This window comes from Triturus cristatus, chromosome 1_1 (assembly GCF_964204655.1).
Source record: "Triturus cristatus chromosome 1_1, aTriCri1.1, whole genome shotgun sequence".
Lineage (NCBI taxonomy): Eukaryota > Metazoa > Chordata > Amphibia > Caudata > Salamandridae > Triturus > Triturus cristatus.
In genome coordinates, this window is record NC_140579.1 from 230,693,776 (window position 1) to 230,713,813 (window position 20,038).

Here is a 20,038-nt window from a genome sequence, read left to right on the forward strand (position 1 = left end):
TCCGGGCCAAATAATTCTTGATAGATTTTAAACAGTTCTTTTGTTTAGTTCGCAGTTTGGTTGATTCGGTTTGCCTCTTTGCTTTATGGATAGCCTTGTGATAATTTCTTATGTGCACTTTGCAAATTTCTCTGTCTGCAGGGTGCTTAGTTTTTCTCCAGCATCATTCCAGTTTCCAGCTTTATCTGTTTATGTTAGAAAGATTTGTATCAAACCACTTGTTGGAAGATTTGTTATCCGGTCTGACATTTTTGAAGTAGCATGTCCCTCTTTATGGTTTTATTTTTACAGAAATATTTCAGTGACTAGGCATTTGGCTAGTTCAACTGTATTCGCATCTGAAATCCTACCATCCCACCTGGTCAAAAGCACAGGAGCGGCCATTGCAGCACAATCACAGGTTCCTCTGCACTGTTGCACTTCCTTTATCCCTTGTGGCACATATTCCAAAGAGAGAATCCACTGGTAAATCCCAGTCTTATTGGTTGGCTAGTTTTTCCACCTCCAAATTGTTTTTGTTTATGTATTTGATTCAATGTAACTGTTCCTTTCCATTTTGTTTCTCTGTCTAAACGCACTTTCAGGGTTCCGTTCAAAACAGTACCCCCTTCCCCCCCAAAAACAAAAAAACCCTAAAATACATAGACTGAGACTTACTAGAGTAACCTGCCAGAATTCCCCCTACAAAACCTGAAGGGATTTGAGTATGCACCCCTTGCAGTGCTTTAAATGGGCCGGTACTCACAGATACTGAGTACCGGCACTTCTTGTTTTTATCACTCTGAGTACCGGCACTTCTCTGCTGCAGTGCCAAGGAGAGTACCGGTACTCCTAAACGGTAGGCGCATTGGCTGCTAGTGCTGGTGACCTGTCTGACAGCCCAGGCACTCCTGTAACAGTGACTGGTGAGGTGAGCCCCCGCTGAACTAGTCATTGCATAACGTCTGGTGTTCACCATCATGCTGTGTTGCAAGCACAGGTTCGAGGCAGGCAGGTGACAGCGCAATTAAGAAAGCCAAAGAAGGTAACAAGGTTAAAATGGCTTTAATCTTTCCTGATTCTTTTGGTGAGTGTTTGCTTATATTTGTCTGTTTGCCCCTGGACGGTTTTTGGGTGAGTAAAAAAGTGAGAGAAAGGGGGGGAGATTCGAGACACTCTTGGGAGGTATATTAAAGGAAATGTGAGGAATACTTTGTGTGTGCACGTCTGCTTGTTTCTTTGTGTGTGTGTGTGTGTGTGTGTGTGTGTGTGTGTGTGTGCGCGCGCGCACTCAAGAATATATAGTATTGTGCCAAGCAACAGCAAATAACAGTATGGAAACTTCAAATATTATAAAACAAGGAAATGTTAAAACATCATCGCGTTTGGCTTTCGTTTCGTGTTAGGAGTTAACCTGTTTTGTTTATAGAAACACGTTTCTCATGTGTTTTGGTATGTGCTGCAACTAGTACTGAAGTCAAGTAAGTATCAGCATGTCTTGCTCTTAGTCCCGCCCTTAGCCCCGCCCACTCACCCCATTTGAATGAGTACCTGCACTATTTTTTACCCATTTAAAGCACTGACCCCTTGTCATTTGGAGTTATATCTGTTCCTCAGTACCCATCACTACTTTTAGTTGGCAGGTGTTTTCCCCACCAAATCACAGTTTACAGCAGGAAAGATGTGTTGTTTTTTTTATTTCTGCTTTGGGTCTTCTCTTTATGGTACAACTGGTGCCAGTCCCACTCTGTCGTTACCTCGGTCGAAGGCAGAGTAAAATTGCTCAATAAAAACATCTCCTAGGATCCATAGTGGGCCAGTGGGGGGCGGGATGTCGAGGTCTTGAAATCCATTGGAGCAGTAGGTCCCTTCCGGGTCATCCTGGGGAGAGAAAATTAGAAACGCAGAGAGAAATGTGGAAATAAAAAATGCATGAATAGTAATATATATATGGTTAACCAATAAATACAACCTTTACATTTTTGTTTTGAAAACAATTATGTGGCAATTAAATTGTGAAAACCACATTCATGAACTCATTATGAAATAGGTTTAATTATATTTACAAATAAATGCTTCTGGTTTCCGGTCAGATTACAAGTGCCCTGGTAAATTACTATCTGTTTACACAGGGATCACACTTACAAGTGTGCGTTGTTTATCTAACCAGTAATCAGCAGGTTTCAATAAAGTTCACACTATGCGATAAATGGCTAAAGGCCCCTAATATACTGCAACCAGGGGCGGCCTTAGGCATGTGCAAGCTGTGCACCTGCACAGGGCCACCAAACCCCAGGGGCCACCACGAGGAATCGGATACAGTACATATTCGTGGCGGCCCCTGGCAGGGATTTGGCGCATGAACGACTGAGGCGTGCTAAATCTAATGTGATGCACGCTGAATGGTTGTTCTTATACTCTTTTCCTTTCTAACCCAGTCTCGTCTTTGTGTGGGGTCGGCCTTGTTTCGGGCTCTTCTGGTAGGTCTTGATTGATAGTAATTACCCTTCCCACTACATGTATGACACATTATGAGGACTAGCCACATATGGAAGGTTTATTTGAAGAGTGTTATAAAACTATAGGGTAGATCATGTGACTTGGCATACAAGGTCTGTTTTCTCAGTCCACTGAGAACAGTAGAGCCTGGAGAATAGTTCATGATCTATTTGGGAAGTGACCTTAGCAGGAAGAGAGTAAGCTACCTTGAAATCATGGCACACAGAGACCTGTCTCAGTACGTCACTAACTGATCCTGAAGACAGCCTACAGGTAACCAAAGACTCGTCCACTTTACCACTTTGTCAAAAGACAAAATACAATATATTTAATTAAGGTTTCTTGTATAGTGCCATATTCCAGCAACCAGTTCTGCTCGCTTTACAGAGCACCTATTAAACAAGGATTAATTACAGTGAGTCCTAAGGCTATGAAAAGGCACTAGAGGTTCACTGAAGCAAAATTAATGTGCAAGGAACATCCAGTCAGGAGACAACTTTCAAGCAGACGTGCGAATCACTAGCACAGCGTATCAACGACCCCATGGGCCGTGGCATAAGCAAGGAAAATGGCCCATTTGGCTGCTGCTCAGGAAGTAAAATATAGCAATTATCAGGGTTCAATGGGCCCCTGAGGGTTTTGGGTCTCAGTACCACTGTACTTGCTGAACCAATGGTAACTATGCCCCTAGTATAGACAGAGAAGGCTGCTTCACCAATTGCAAACTGAGGACTAGTTAAACTAGTTTTCTCTGCTAGTCACATGACAAGCACTGGAATGTAATTAAAGAAATGATCAAGAAGCCAGTCTCCTACCAAGGTCTCTGCAAAAGGGCATTAGATTGAGTTAACATGGGTAGGCACTGCCATCCTATTCCAGGCGTCCATCCATAGGTGCTTGCATTTCATGTCTGCCTCAACACCATATAAACAGACATAACCAAATGCCAAGTACATTCGAACACTCGATGTTTTAAAAGATTTGTGCAGGCAGATCCACTCATTAGATCACAAGTATCAGCTTCATACTCTGTTTTCATGATTGTTGATAAGTAATTGTAATCATTTTAATGAATCCTTAACATTACGTCTAACACTTCGTACCCTGCTCTCCTCTTCCCCCCAATACGACCGTGCCTCCCAAGTTACACCTCCAAAAGTCACCATGCCTCCCCTCAGCCACAAGTAAACACCGCCCCTGCACTCCTGACTCACATTTCCCTCAACATACAGCGCCGATCTGTACCACTCCCTACCCCTGGCGCACGGTGACCACCTCTCCGACCCGTGCCCTCTCAGAGATGAATCGTGAGAGAGAGGCTCTCTCTCACGATTCATCATGCCCTCCCTTCCCATGACCACCAGAATACCTCCAGCTTGCCACCTCACATGGCTTACCTCCACCCAGACCCAAAGCACACACCATCTACAATAACATCCTCACCCAACCTTCCCCATGCCCCCGGCTCCTCACCCCCACGGGCTGGGATACATTCCTATGCCTGATCTGCCCTCCTCCCCAGGGCTCCCCACACCCTCGTCCAATGGCTCACCTTCTCTCGGGTTCACTCTTCAGTGGCACACGCTGACCTCCTCACTCCCCCTCCCCATGCCCTGACCCTCGGGCTGCTCACCTCGCAGCTGGCACCAAAGGTTGCACACTGGCATGCTATATTCTGCAAGGCGGCCTTTCTTGCCCAGGGTCTCTAGGTGCGCCGGTGCATGGCCTCGGCCGGTCTCGGTGCTGCTCGCTGCACGCCGGGCACGGGTGCTGTCACCCCTCCTGCCGCCAGTGATGCATGGTGCTTCTGTAACCCCTTCGCTGCAGGACTCGCGGGCACTGCGCATGCGCGCGCATGCGAGCCTCCGGAGGTGCCAGATCTGGACTATTAAAACAAGCTCGATTCTCCTGGAAAAAAAGTTCTAAACAAGCACAAGACCTACCAGAAGAGCCCGAAACAAGGCCGACCCCACACAAAGACGAGACTGGGTTAGAAAGGAAAAGAGTATAAGAACAACCATTCAGCGTGCATCACATTAGATTTAGCACGCCTCAGTCGTTCATGCGCCAAATCCCTGCCAGGGGCCGCCACGAATATGTATTGTATCCGATTCCTCGTGGTGGCCCCTGGGGTTTGGTGGCCCTGTGCAGGTGCACAGCTTGCACATGCCTAAGGCCGCCCGTGCCGCGATATTCTGAATTTGATATGGTGCACACAGAATTGACGGTTGAGATTGCAGATTGAACTTGCTGCTGTGCTTGAAGGCAAGAAACGAGCTACTCATGCTTGCTCAGGCATCTGCATCATCATCACCAGAGTAGATGGCCTCTGTGGACAAGTGACAGCACAGGGCAGATTCGGCAAACCAATGTGAGAAATTACAACCCGGTTTGTTTAGATTCGATGCATGAGGTATAGCTATGAATCCTGAATGCTTTTAAACAAGAGGGACTGGTGTGGGGCAGTATCCGAGGGTCTCTTCAGGCTAGTGGCCAGACCATGGGTTCCTAGTCCTCTAGAACCTCTGCTTCAGAAGCACTCAGCTTCAACTTGTTGTGCCCCATCCATCGATTAATTGCAGCTGGACTCTCAACGAAGATCCATGCTACAGAGAGTAGTCGTTCTAACTTAGCCAGTAACGCAGTGCTATTTGCATAATTGTAAAACTGCACCCAGTGAATGAGTTTTAATGTGGGAAAAGAAGAGCCGTGACCAACCCTGCTGCTGAACTTTGCAAATCATGAGTGAAATGGTGCCATGGAGATTGTGCGGTCTGTGAGACAAACAGAATTTCATCCAGTCTAACGATTCCACCTTTTGTTAGGCATGTGAGCAAGATGTCGAGATAACAGTGTTGAAAAATATGGGCAGGTTGATGAGACCAAAATCCCATCAACAAGCTCTCGTCTATGGTCATTCAGTTCAGAAATGATTAACCATTATGTATTGCCCACTCCCTCAGGGTGCGGTCTAGCAGATTGTTCTCAAAGGTTAACCAATAGAGTTATTCAATCACTGCCCCCAGAGTTTCCCTAGTACAGTAAATCAAAGATTTGATGATAATTGCTCAGACCAGAAGGATGGGCCTGGGGTTTGTTTAAGAAGTGGAGTTAGCAGATAGATTTTTTAATTAATATTGTGGAAAGTTATTGATGTATTGGAGTGTTTTTTTTAATCGATAATATCAGTGTGATTCATTTTAAAGAGCGTGTTAGGCTAGGATCTAAAGTGGAACCAGAGCACTTCCTGTGCTTCGTCAGTGATGCAAATTGTTAGGATAAAGGGGGCTTAATCTGCATTAAGATTGTATTAAAAGGTCAGTCAGAAGCAGTTTCGGGAGGTAAAAAGGCTGCTACAGGGGGGCGTTAACTTTTATACCTTTATATATTGATGTTTTTACAGAACAACCACACAGTGTCTCACGTTGTGATAGCCGATGGTATGGGTTAGAATTTCTCCAGAATTTTTCTGTTCGTAAATAACCTCAGACTGCTCTTTTTCTTGTGATGACCATGCCTCTCTTTCCAAATTTCTCTTGTTCCTCCTTTAACTTGAGAAAATCTAATCACATTTTCTTGTTTTTGTGAAACAAAAGCAATTTACTAATCTATAAATCTCCTAATCTATATATTGAAGGAGTCAGCTAGAGTCCATGGTGGCTTTGCATGAAGACCCTCCAGTTCACTCATGTGAAGAGACTTCCAAGCCTGCCTTTGAATTGGATCTAATGATGCCCACTCGGAGCGCTCACTCAGAGGCGAGCAGAACAAAGTGACAAGTATAATGTATGGTCCAACCATTTCTTTGGGGCCAAAGGAATAATTACTAGACCTTCTGGTCTACTGCCAAGCTTTTGTAGAGTACTGTCCATCCTCCTTTTTGCTTTTGAAGTTTGAAGCTTTCTGCATAGCCCTGCTGATAAGGAAGGTTTGCAGTGCAGCCTAGCATCAATGTGGACATCCTGGGCACAGGTAAAGGCTAATATCAGAAAATGTCCTTCTATGGTCTATTTCTTACAGCCAACTGTGTTCCTTTACTGCGTGTCTACGTAGGAGGTCTCCACTGCTGTATTGTTTGTCAGTGTATGGGTAATGGAAAAAGGTACCTATGTTTTAGGGGTCATGATCCACTTGCTTTATTTTTGTATGGTTCAGATTGAAACACATACTTTGCTACAATGTTAATCAAGTATTTAGCATGTTTCCTCTCTGTTGCCACATATATGGACATCACTTACAACCACAGCGAATGCTGTCAAAAACATCGGAGTGCTGCACATTATTCCTGCTTTTAGTTTCTAAAGTAGCATTGTACTTGCATTTATGTAATCTCTGTAAAGATTGCACATTTGTTCTTAATTAGGGCTTAAAACACTACTTAACTCTTCTCCCAATCCTGAGGAGTTAGAAGGTGGTGGGTTGTTCACCACACAATTGTAGTTACTATTGCAGTTACTACCAGTGGTGAAAATACACAGGATCTGGAGAAATACATACATCATTGCCAAACCAAAAGGCTCAAGTTTGTCTGCTTACCCACATCACAGGAATACATTTACTCCTGATGTAAGAAGAAAATTCAGGAATTACTGCTATCCTGTCTCGAGTTTTATGAACTGACATTATTTTGAAGAAGTTTTAAAATGCTGGGAATCAGTAATCTTTTGTAGGTCCCCTTGTGTCTTCTCTTGGTTGTCTTTCTCAAGGAACATCGTCATCTTTTTGCAGTGGCGGCTCCTCCGTTAAGGCACAACAGCGTCGCCCCACTGCTTTTAAGCAGTATAACTAAAGGAAAAATAAAATGATAATAACTCAATGTTATTATCATTTTATTTGTTCCTGCTGTCTTGTGGGCGGACGGGGCTGCTCTGATCTCAGAGCAGGGCAGGGGAGGAGTAATTTTCCCACTCCAAATGTGCATGAATGTTTGGCCAGCCCTATTGGGGTATGTTCTCCACACAGGCTGCATTACAGCCTGGGTGGAGACATGCCCAGGCCCCAGTCGCCAGTCCCCGTATTAGTGCTGAGCAACTACGCTCAGACAAATCTCAATGCTGCATTGCAGCATTGTGATTGGTCAGGGGAGCCTGAGTGCTTCCTGTTTCGGCCTGAGTCCAACACGGAGGAGAGACAGAGAGACATGGCGATAAGCTACGCTTTTTTAAATATTCTTCCTCGCCCCTGCCTCGCCACCCCCGATCCATGCCGACCGCCACTGGTCTTTTGTACAGTTAAGGCCTTTGACTGTTAGACGCATGTTCCTGGCACCTCTTGCATAAACACGGAAACAGAAGGAGACCCAAATTTCCATCCTTGCATTGTACAGTTGATGGTGGCCCACTGCTCTGCTCTAGTCACCATGACATGATGTTCCCATAGAACACACTAAATTTGTTCTTGAATTATACCCAACAGGCCACAATGTAAACCACTAAAATAGAGCAACCAGCCATCTTTTAGGCAGATTCTTTGATAGTTTAATTGTATGAACAAAAATAATTGTTGAATTTGGATGTATCATCTTTCAAGTTTATCCGTTAGTGATGTAGATATTTCTATAAAGTATTCAAATTATATTGTGTTATCCTTCAAGAGTTACCAAATTTGCAGTCGGTTTCATAGAATGATTTTCTTTCTTCCACGTTATGATAACAACAGATAACAACTGCTCTAGTGGGATAGTTATTATCTAATGCCCTCAAAATACGACACCTCTTGGGTTCAGAGTGTATCAGGTGCAATAAATAGCACCTGTGCCGAAAGAGCTTTCTGTTTAATGGGGAAGAAGATGCAGATTTTAGTGTTTCCGCTCTGTAATCCGCATGTTGCAGCAGGGGCGGCTCTAGGCTCATGGTGGAAATTAAAGCCGCTGTACAACCAACCAGAGGGGAGTCTTCTCCCTGTGTCCGTTTGAGCCTCACAGGCAGGCTCTTGTTGTTCCCACGGTGGAGCTGCACAACTCGCAACTCAGGAATCACAGCCTAGTTTCAAGGGAAAAGTTTATTCTTTCAGGATAGGGCAATCACCCACCAGGGTAAATGCTCTTAGCGATCCTGTCCAGTGTCTCAGGCAGTGCACCAGTTTTCTTCACTTTAATCTAACAGACACCAGAGACACAGCACCTGTACCCTGAACTCAAGTCCTTCCCTAACTCCTGTATTGCTCTGCTGGCACACTGCTCTTTCGTTGGGGCCATAGATTGCATTCAGTGTGCCCAGGTATCTCTTGACCAACAAAGGTGAAGACTTTACAGCCACTTTGGGACTAGGATTCAGAGGCCTGATGCTAGGATCTCTGAAGCAACCCTTGTTTCAAAGGGGGTTACCTCAAGCAAAAACTTTCTCACCTTCCTGGTCGGTCTGTGACTCTTGGCTGGGCATCAAAAACTTGATCCACGATTTCTTCTTTCTGATTTGTGACCCCGTCTTTCGCCCAAGACAGTGGCAGGGGTACACACTTCACATCCCAGTGCTTCCGGCCTTCTACCTTCACTGAGGTCCTGGTTGCCAGCAATGCCTGTGCTGGTTACCTTCACTTCGACTTCAAGCTGGACTGGTGCTGACTCCTCAAGCTAGATCTGACGTCTGCGCCCCTCTGGCAATGGTTGTAAGGCAGCAAATATCTATTGATGGACAGAACAAAAGGTTTTTAGACAAGGCACAGAAATAATCTATCAACAGAGAGGATAGTCTCAGAATACTTCCTAGTCTAGGGACGCCCCATATATTAGCAAGGCACCCAAGAACCACTTTCATCTATGTCAGAGTAAAAAAAACAACAGCCTCGACCTATTGGCAAGTATAAAAGGAACTCTTTGGTGAACTGACAAGAATAATACGTCACCCAATCCCAAGCAGCCAAGGAAGTCTGTGTTCATTTACTAAATTCTGAGGAAAAGAGAAAAAACAATACAGACATACTCCAAATCCTTACATCTGTATATTCCTATCTTAATCATCTAAAGACCCTCAAGAAAAAAGGAAATGTTCTACACTTTTACTCATAGACTTTGCATTACTTGTACAGGACTGCAGACACTTCTAAAATGATTTCTCTTAATAAAAGCACCTACATTGTATGCTTAGGACCATGCTCTCATGTTATAGGAGCAACAGGAAAATCTAAAACTGCTAATTGAGCAGGGATTCCTATTACATAAAGAACTAAAAACTTCAACATAATGGGTACATTTTCTCCAGTAGAACATCTTGTGACAAACAGACTCCTATAAAACAATATTTTCCTCAAAAATGTTTGCTAAGGATCACATGGGCATCTTCCCTGCATTCTATTTTTCACAATCCAAACCGTGCAACATCAGCTCTAGTAAGGACTGTCACTTTATTTACACAGACTAGCTAATAAAAACTAGCAATGCCCTTGCAAAACTGTATGTAGCATGAGAATAACAAACAATAGTGGTGTTATCACCTGAGAATTTTAGAACAAAAACTACCCACAGCTTGTTCCCCTTAAAGATCAATAAGGAAACCACAATCTAGACTACTAATCCTTTCATAATTTCATCAGACAGGATGGGGAGTAACATAGCAAATTTATTTATTCATTTTATTAATGCTAATAATGTTTAAAACAGTATTACTGAACAGCCAATTAAATGCCTCATGTCTATTTCACAGACAGTTTAGACAGGCTCAAAAGAAATTGAGAAAAAGAGAGAGAAAACATAAATTTGCCTACCCTTAATTTGTAGAGGAGCTAGCCTCCTCCCCCCATTTTTGACAGTAGGAATACTGTAACAGATTTCATTCTGTCAACACTAGCAACCCCTATTTGTAGCAACTGGGCATAAAAAAGTCTGAGGAGCTAAATAGCACATTGAGCTAGCTATAGAATATATTCCTTTAGCAAATGTACAAGTGTAACATGAGGCCGTATGAATTCAAACTAAATCCCATTGCTTGCTTTATTCAGCCCTAAAAGCATTAGTGCTATATATATGGCAGAGCCATTGTCTTAATAAGAGCTCACATATACCATTATTATTCAATTTGTTCATATGAGTGAACAAAAACTTGCTTTTGCCAAAAAAAGTAAGCAAAACCTCTTTCTGTCCCTGCCTTGCCATTTCGTCTTTCAAATGTCGAAATGTCAAAGCAAATGTTGCGCTGAGCCCTGCTTCTAAATGTAGAACTTCGACTCTTAACCTATTCGCAGCTGTTCCATCTTGTGTGCAAGGTTTTCATGCAGTTTTACCAATTCAAAGTGACCCTGGAGACTGAGAGCTCAACAACCCACTCCATTCCTGTCTACCAGCAATTCAGAGGTAAGCTTAATAACTTCTGCCAGTTTTTTTTTGTACATATTTATATTTGTAAGCAGTGTGCTGAGTGCTTGTCTAGCAGTATAGATGTCAGCTATTCATTCTATACTTACATATGTGCATTTACTGGAGCCTAAGGCAGTTTAAAAGCTGCTCTGATTGGAATAACCTCATTTAAATAGTGAATTTTACTCAATTTCGACTTTGATGTTTGGGGCACTTAAAAATGAATATCCTACAATGTTTTTGCATAATAGTCATCCCCAGAATGTCCTCTACATATCCCAGAGATGTGGCAATAGAAATGTATAATGTATACCCTTATAAAAATAAGTTTTGTACGCCTGGGTAAAGTGACATTTCACATGTAAGTGACCCCCTATTGCTGTATAGAACGGCTTAAATTCAATTTGGATGCTAGGAGGTCACAGCATCATTATTAGGCATTATAAATATTAAAAAACGAATGTAATGCACCCATTTTAAATAACATTTTTTATATAATCAAAATAATTTTTTTAAAAAAATAAATCCAATGATTTTGATGAGTCCACATATGAAAAGCAAGCTGCATCCCTTGCCGATCATATTTAAACGCATTCATTCATAGCCCTAAGAACAGAAACCTAATTTGAAAGTCTGCGCCACTTTCAAAGGACAGTCATTATTATTTAACATCAAAAACCACTCTTATCCATATTTAAAAAGGCATTAAGAAAAGAAATCCCTACTGTCAATCTGTCCTCTGTTTATCAAAAATAATGACACTATATTTCTAACTTTTAAAACAGCAGTCTGAAATGCAGGATTTTTCTCCGTGTTTGCACTGACTTAAGATGTAGTCGACTGAAGCTGTTTTCTGTGGCCGGAGTCAGAAATAGTCTAATGTTTACACAGCTGCTTGACACGAAAAGGCGTCAAATTCACAAGCCTTTCAAGTCAGCCTTTCGAGCCAGCACAAATCTGTCGTTCTGTAATGTGTATTTTGATCAGCAACAAACAACTCACTCAGATAATGTGAATGCCTTTTAATACTTAATACAGAAGGATAAATGATGTGACATTTTGTATCTTAATTTTATCTATTGCAAAACACACAATTTCGTTTTTTTAAGCTTTTTTTATTCCTATTCAATGTGGATTCTAATTTTATCTTTAACATTGTGGCAATTTGCACACATGTATAGTGTCTTACTCTGTCAATTTAATGATAGCGTGCAGCTATTTAGCATATATTATATAATTCATTGCTGGATTTTTTTTAAATATATTTTATTTTAATTATATTTTGCATAACAGAATGATGACAAAAAAAAACATTGAGCTCATTCCAGACATTTTCAAAACGGTGTCATATACATAATACAGGGCACTTAAGGCTAGCCATTCTTGTACCAAGAGCGCAATCGCTACTTACTCACACAAGTACCACTAATGACAAACCACAGACATTTAAACACACATTTAACCCACAGATCAACACTTAAGACAGAAACAAAAGACATCCCAAAGACTGTACTTAAACCAAACCATTTGTAAATACTAGTTGTAAGTCATATTCGATAGATTTGGCTGGCAGAACACCAAGAAAAAAACGCTCTGCATATCACCACTTATGAATGTTACTAAGTGCACAGACCAGGATCCTTTCTATGTACATATTTAGTTCCTCGGGGTACTAGTCACCAAGGAAGAAATACGTTTTTATACCTAAACCTAGTTAAGTATCCCCTCTAGGGGAGCCGGCTAATTATAAATAAGTTCCAAAGGGTACCTTCAAAAAAGCAACACATTCTACGATGTGTGCTAAGAACAGGCATGCCAAAAATATTGCAGCATATACAATATTATACACAAAGTAGCACTTAACTCAAAGTGTGCCGTTCAAGTTTACAAAAGTTTCTCATTACCTGCCTACATAAACTGCAGTTTACATATTTCCAAATTCCAAATATTGGCCAATTTCCATACAAATCCAAAAAGCGTCGCAACAAACAACCTTACCAAGCACAAGTTTCCAGATTCTAACTGCCAAGTTCTGAGTGACCAAACGGTCATTTTTAGAATACTCACACCAAAAATGTTCTCAGTCAGGAGTGGTAAGCAGTTGGAGGAGTCCAATCGGGAAGACCAGAAATATACTGGGCTGCAGAGATAGAATCACAGTTTTAGGGTACCTTTTTACTAGAGTCCTGTTCTGTCCTCCTCAGTAGATTCCTGTCTCCCATCAGGATCACTCCCTTGGATAGCCACTTCTCTGATGAGCCTCACAGAGGGCACCAATTGTAGAAATCAAACCCTTCTTAGGGGCTTCACTGATACACCTGGTCCTTTTAAACCAACAAAGAAGAGATTGGCACAGAAGCTGTAATATAAAAGACATCTTTTTATTTAACCTCTGAAGAGGGAAAAAATGTGTCACACAGTATTCTCAAATCACTGTATGAGACATTTTCTAAGGAGTACAGAGAACAGGGGCATTATATACCCACACAGGGGCTGAAAAAAGGCGGTACAAGTACACATGAGAAGAGTTATGCACATAGATGGTCATACAGAAACTGCACAGTCAACAAGTAGGAGGAGTAATAAGTTGCTGACATCAGTTAGAACAGCCTGACAGTTCTATATTAGGAACAGGTGCATTCTACTAGCTAGGCCCATCTGAGCATGTGCAAGACTCTGGGAGAGGGAAACAGCAAATGTCCAGCACATAGCTAACTAAAATGGCTGCCAAGTACAAAATGGCTTTCAGCTCATGCTAAGAGATTAATGCAATCTTCAACAGGGTGAGTCCCTCAGACCTTGCTGGTCTGCACCGCTGACTTTTCTTGAATTCCACGAGACTTGCTATTGCCAAGGCTTGTTGGCTCCAATCCGGTTGCCGACACCTCAGTAAGCTGCAGACTTCGTGGGACACTCCGAATCCAGCTCCTGGTCGTCGTCGACGCCTCCTGGTCCTTGGGGTGGAAGAGTCAAAATACCCTTGATCACCTGAAATCACCCGACTTCCGTGGGCATCCATCTTCCTGGCCTCGGGTCACTGGCAAGTGACTGTGAACACTGTCCCTTCTGCTTTCAGGTCATCTTCATCTTGAATCCAGCCTTGGATTCCACCGGACACTTCTTCAGTCTTCGCAAGCAGCAAATCTTCTTTGGCTTCCATAGAAAACAGCGACGCGACCCGACACCAAAAGACACCTATGCACCCGGCTTCCCTGGGTGAGGTAACTCGTGCACTCCGGTGCCCTAGTATGTGTTGGCCCTCGAATTACTTACCTTGTAAGTGGCTTGCTTTTAGACTTCCTCGAAGTACCCTAAAACTTTAAAAATCCAACCGCGACTTGCGCCGTTGTAATCAATAGGGAACCCGCGGCTGTGTTCTCACACTGCACGCGTCTCCCGTGGGTCTTTTACTTACCTGCCTTGGATGGATTAGTGAAGCCCCAGCGATTCTACATGCCCTAAGCCTTGTCGCCTTTCAAGTCGACTTTCCTAAACCTCTTTTTTAGTATATGGTCTGGTACGCCCCTAGCGCCCCAGCCATATTTGTGCTTAACTTCTTGTGAAATGTTGATATTTGAATGTGTTCCTGGCTTCTAATCTCATAAAGAGATTAGTAGAGTGTGTCTAGAAATAAATACATATATATTTGATATATATACCTGTGTGGTGTCCTTTCATTTGGTAATTCGAGAGATTGTAAGGTAAAACAAGCTGCTTTACATTCCTCTGAGACTTAGCCTGAAGGCTGCTCTCCACAGCTACCACTAGGATAGCTTTCTTTAAAAGGTTGTCTTAAACCTATCTACCATAAGAGTCGAATTGGACTGGTGCAAGGTGGCCACTATAACTAGTGACCAGCATATGCCAGGCCAACTTCTCACATCTGCAAACTCTGTTGGCGGAGCAGAGTTACCCGCCCAGGGTTAATCCATATGCCAAAGTATTTCTGGGGGTCACGTGTCCACTGCAGGGGGAACTCCGAGTGGAACTGTGTGGTGACCTTCGTCAGTGGGAAGATCATTGATTTAGCCCAATTAATCACTATACCTGAGAGTCCGCCGAATCGGAGGAACTCTTTGATTAGGGGGTCAAGATTGGTGGTAGGGTGTTTGACATGAAGCAACGTCGTTGGGGTGAATGCCAGTCCTCTGAGCATGATGCTGTCGTAGCCGGACCGCCAGTGGCTCCATTGTTACGGAGAATAGCAGAGGTGACAGGGGGCACTCCTGATGGGTGCCGCGGGAGACCAGGAACGGGGGCGTTATCACACCACTGACCCCTATTCGCTCCATGAGGAGTGAGGAGAGAAGCACAATTAATCTAATGAACTTGGGGCTCAGACCTATGCGTTTGAGTAGGGCATATAAATATGGCCATTCAAGTGAATCAAGTGCCTTAGTGGTATCAAGAAAAATTACAGCTGCCTGCAGCTGTGGGTCCACCTCTTGCATCCTGGCAAAGAGCATTCGGAGATTATGAGCCATGGCCCTGCCAGGGACAAAGCTACATTGATCCAGCCGAAACACCAGAGGCAGCAGTGGGGGGAGAAGTGCCGAGGATCTTATTGTCCACATTAATCATAGAAAGTGGCCGGTATGAGTCACATCTGAGATGGCCCTTGTCGGGTTTTAAAATTGTGATGATTATATCTTCCTGGAGCAATGGAGGAAGCCTTCCCTGTTCTATTGATTCCTCATACATGTTTATAAAATGCGGGGCGAGGAGGCTAGCGTATTCTTTATAGACGACGGCTGATAAGCCATCTAGGCCAGGAGTTTTTTTGCCAGGGAGCGCCCGAATAGTTATGATAACTTCCTCCTCTGTGAATGGTTCATCCAAGTAGGCCCTATGGCCCGAAGTGTGTAAAAAAATTCCTACAATTCAGGCGGCGTTGTGTCTAGTTGGGCCCAGTAGAGGGATGCATAGAAGGAAATCATTTCAGCCTGTACAGCTGATTGGCCTACTGCCAACTTATCATCAGCGGTGCGAACTCAGGTATGTAGTCGCTGGCCCAGGGCTTTCAAAGTAGCCCCGCCAACATCCTCCCGGCTCGTTCTCATTCTCCATATCGCCGGGCTCTAGTTTCCTTACTAAGGAAATGTGTTTCACTGATGGCCGCTTCCTGAATTTCATCTAGTTTGGCGCAGATTGTACTAAGCAGTTTGCTATTTTTGCTGGTAAAGAACGCCTGCTCCAATACCTGTATTTCCCCTTCAAATCTTTTTAGGCACCCTTGCAATGACCGAAGGATGCCCGCCTGTTTGGCGATACATTCACCCAGCATGACTGTTTTAAAAGCTTCCCATAGGGTTGAGGGGGAGTCTACTGTTCCCTCATTGAGACAGAAGTATTTGGATAAGGTCTGTCTAATGGCTTGACGAAATGATTGGTCTCGGAGCACTCCTGATGGGAGCCTCCAGGTGAAAGCTCTAGTGCGGTAGTCCGGGAGGTCCAGCGTCAACATTACCGGGGAGTGGTCAGAGAGGGTCTGGGGCAGATGCTGCACCTCCGCGACCCATGTCGCCGAGTCTCGGGAGACCAGCCAATAGTCTATTCGTGAACAAGAAGGTCTGGCGGAGGTCACACAAGTGCCACGCATCTCTTCACTGTGTCTATGACGCCATACATCTATCAAGTCACCCTCCGAGATTATGTCTTGCAGTTGAGTTGCCGCACAGGGTGGGGACAGTGGGAGTCACCTGACCTGTCTTTTTGGGCATAGAGTATTACATTGTAGTCCCCCCCCCAGATTATAGCACCAGGGTCAAGAGGGTTTGCCACTCTCCAGACCTCCATGAAGAAGTCAGGGTCATCATTGTTGGGGCCATATATTCAGATGAGTCTGATTGGGTATCCTCCCAGCGTGCCTGCTATCATGACATATCTACCCATCTTATCTCTAATTGTTACACACGTGCGCCAGTGCAGCCCTTTTCTGATGAGGATGTCTACGCCAAGAGTGTAATTTGAGTAGCATGCAGTGTTTTTTTCCCCACCCATCCCGCTCGCAGCCGCCTGCATGTGCTCTCAGTGAGGTGCAGTTCCTGCAGAAGGAAGATGTCTGCTTTATGGCGGCCCAGTTGTGCGGCTACTATTCTAGTCTTTCGTGCATCGTTTAGACCGCGTACATTCCATGTGATACACTTAACCCTGGTCATGTTACCTTACTTGACAGAATGCCTGTATGCGTGCATTGTCGCAGGTCGCGTCGGGAGTGACAGTCGAGACAAAGAGTAGGTAAAAAAGGGGAGGAATGGCACTTCAAACAATTACACTCTGAGAACATCCCAAAAGGGCCCACCCTCCACCCACTCCAGCCCCCCCAATCAGGCTGAGCATGATACCCAATTAACCCACATCCCCTAACATGAGTACGTCTTTATGCGTTGCAAGGGGAACATCCCCGGGGGGAAGTCTAGGAGCCCAATGTGTCCGCCAGCAGGGCCGAGCAGCGGGGCAAAGTTTCTGGGGTAAGTTTCCAGTCTTATTGTGTAACAAGTGAGTGAGATCATCAGCAGCCGGAATTACTGATTAATAGTAAAGGATACATGTTAGGAGAGATACTGTCTCTTGGAGCAGGGCCGACCCATTTTGCAGGATCTTTACCAGTAATCTCTACTAGTTCATCAATGCTGTGTTTATCTAAACATTGTCGCTGGTGAGATTGTCCTCTTCTGTGTTTTTCCTGGGCCGGTCAGTCTTCTTGTTAAGATGCAGGTGCTTAACGAAGCGCGCCACATTCTTGGGGTCTGTGAAGTAGGTGGTCTTACCAGCATGGAATACTCCAAGTTTTGCCGGATATAGTAGGGAATTTTCGACTTCCAGCTGTTGCAGGGAGCTTTTGATAGGTAAAAAGTCTCTTCTGGCTGCTTGTACTGCCAAGGTGAAGTCCAGGTAGAAGGATATCGGAGTTCCTTGGTATACAACTTTTTACATGTCTCTGGCAAGACGTAGCACTGTGTCTCTATCCTGATCATTTAAGAGGCGAGCAATTATAGGCCTTGCCGGCGCTTCCGGGGGAGGACGAGGCTAAGGGAGTGATGGGCGCACTCTACAATGCACACGGGTGAGAGCGACTCTTCAAAAATGGTCCACAGCATTTCTTCGACCTAGTCTTCTACTCGTGTCATGGCAGTGGACTCTGGCACCCCTACTATTCAAAGATTATTTCGGCACGACCTGGCTTCCAAGTCTTTGTTTTTGGTCCGAATCACCTCAAGTTCTTTCTCCATTCTGAAGAGTTTTTCACAGGTGTTCATGCTTTCGTCTTCTACTGCGGAGGTGCGCTGTTCCACCTGTTCCAGGTACTCCCCATGTTTTGTTACATTTTCCTTTAGGCGGTCAAACCTATCTGATAGAGAGTCAATTTTGTTGTTGATGACTGTGAGGGACTGTTTCAAGTCTCTGAACATTTCCCATATGTCCGGTTCAGGAGAGGTCACACCGGTTGATTCTGCTCCTAGATCGGTATCCTCCATAGCTGGGGGCCCCTGAGTGGGTCACTGCAGCTCGAAGACCAGCTTTTGTTGCTTAGTGTTCATTTTCCCTATTTCTTTCCAGGTGTGATGCGCGCTATCACTGGGTTGTGCGCGTGTTGTAGTGGCAGCGGCACCTGCAGCTGTGTGAGATGTGGATTGTGCCAGTGGCGCCACCCACTGTGCCTGGTTACCTTTCATGCGGCCAATCAACTCTCTGAGTGGGGGCGGGGGTGGCTTAGCCGGCTGCAAGATGGCCGCACTTTGAGTGGGCTCTGCCGGCCAAGCCAACAATCCGGCATAATCCTGTGGACTGGGGGCAGTTTGGACCCCTCTCCCCCCCCCCCCCGATTGAGCATAGTGGCACCCACACCTTGGGGAATGCAGTGGGCACCTCTGTTCTGCGGTGCAGCATAGCAGCAACAGCCCCTGTGCAAAGCTGCGGCCTGTGCATTCTGGCATGGCTGGGCCTGAGAGCTGCGGGAAAAATTGCGGCGAGGTGGACCCTGAAGCAGTGAGGGAATAAAAGTGCCAGCATGGAATGAGCGGCGGCTGGCACAGGACGGAGACACATTGACGTGCTGGGTCCGGAGGGCCCGACAGAAGGCTCCAAGTAAGGAGGCCGGCTGCAGTAGGAGGTGGGATGAGGAGGCGGGGGGGACACAGGTGTCGGACCGTGGGACCTAGGTGGGCACGGGACTACGGTGGGGGTGCTTACCTCCTGGTAACCGGTGGAGACTCTTTGTGTCCGCTGGGCCCTGCGACGGGGACACTGCTCCTCCCGAAAATCCCCACTTTGGGCGTGCCTTTATTGTGGGCCGCCCCGCTAAGCACACCCAGAGGTCTGGGCGTGGACCTGCAAGCTGTGGCGGTGCTATTGAGGCAGGGACGCTGCCTAGAGGGGCCGCGGAGAATTGATCTGTGGCCCAGACCGCTACAACTGCGGTGACTGCGGTGAGGGGGCCCTGAGACCCCTTTCCCTCTCCTGCGCAGAGGAGGAGAATTGCGCTCCGGGGGCAGCGAACAGAGCCGCTGCGATTATACCACTTGGGCCACATTGGGGACAGCTTGCTGGCTGACGGTGGACCTATAATAGAGCCCAGAGAGACACTTGAAACGGCGGAGGGAGCCAGAGTCCATAGGATTGAAGAAGGCCTGGTGGCAGATTGCAGTATTACCCCTGCACTGTTGCCTATCCAGGCCTCCCCCCATCGCCACTGCTGCATTGACCCTAGTTATTTTTCTGCCTGACTGGCGTGTGCTGGGCCGGGCGCTTCGCCCCAAACACTGACAGTATGGTGGCTGCCTATAGATATTGCTAGGAGGAGTGGGGCCTGGTGTTTGGCCTGCATCTACGTTCTGTGATACCGACAAGTCGATATCTTGGCCCCCTCCACCCTGGATACAGAGGTGCCGGCTGGCTGACGAGTAGTACATCTGTTTGCACAGCGGACGTGCAGCTCTATCTGCCCTGAGGGTAGCTGGTGGGCTGTTTTCTGGTCCCCCTCCCTCTGGTTCTGTGGGCAATATGGGCAAGGCAGATGCCAAGTAACCTAAGCTAACATTTGAAAATAGAAGGCAGACTCGTCAGGAGGAGCCTCCCCAGGAGGTGGGTGAGCAATCCACTCAAACAGAGGCTGGCGCAACGATCTAAAGGCACTATTGCTGGAGGTCAAGGCCAGCATTGGTGGCATCAACTCTAAACTTGACCAGCTATCTGCCCGTCTCGATCGTGTGAAGACCAGGGTGGACATGCACGACACAAAAATCACGCAGCTGCAGGCGAGGGTGTCTG

General features: G+C 45.4%; 1 protein-coding gene across 1 annotated transcript in view; it reads right to left on the reverse strand.

Moving 5' to 3' along the window:
* Positions 1–1,698: 1,698 nt before the first annotated feature.
* Positions 1,699–20,038, reverse strand: part of CTSE (cathepsin E) — a 326,557-nt gene continuing 308,217 nt past the window's right edge. Inside the window, 1 exon segment of the mRNA XM_085640901.1 lies at positions 1,699–1,860. Coding sequence (XP_085497027.1) covers positions 1,699–1,860 — 162 coding nt within the window.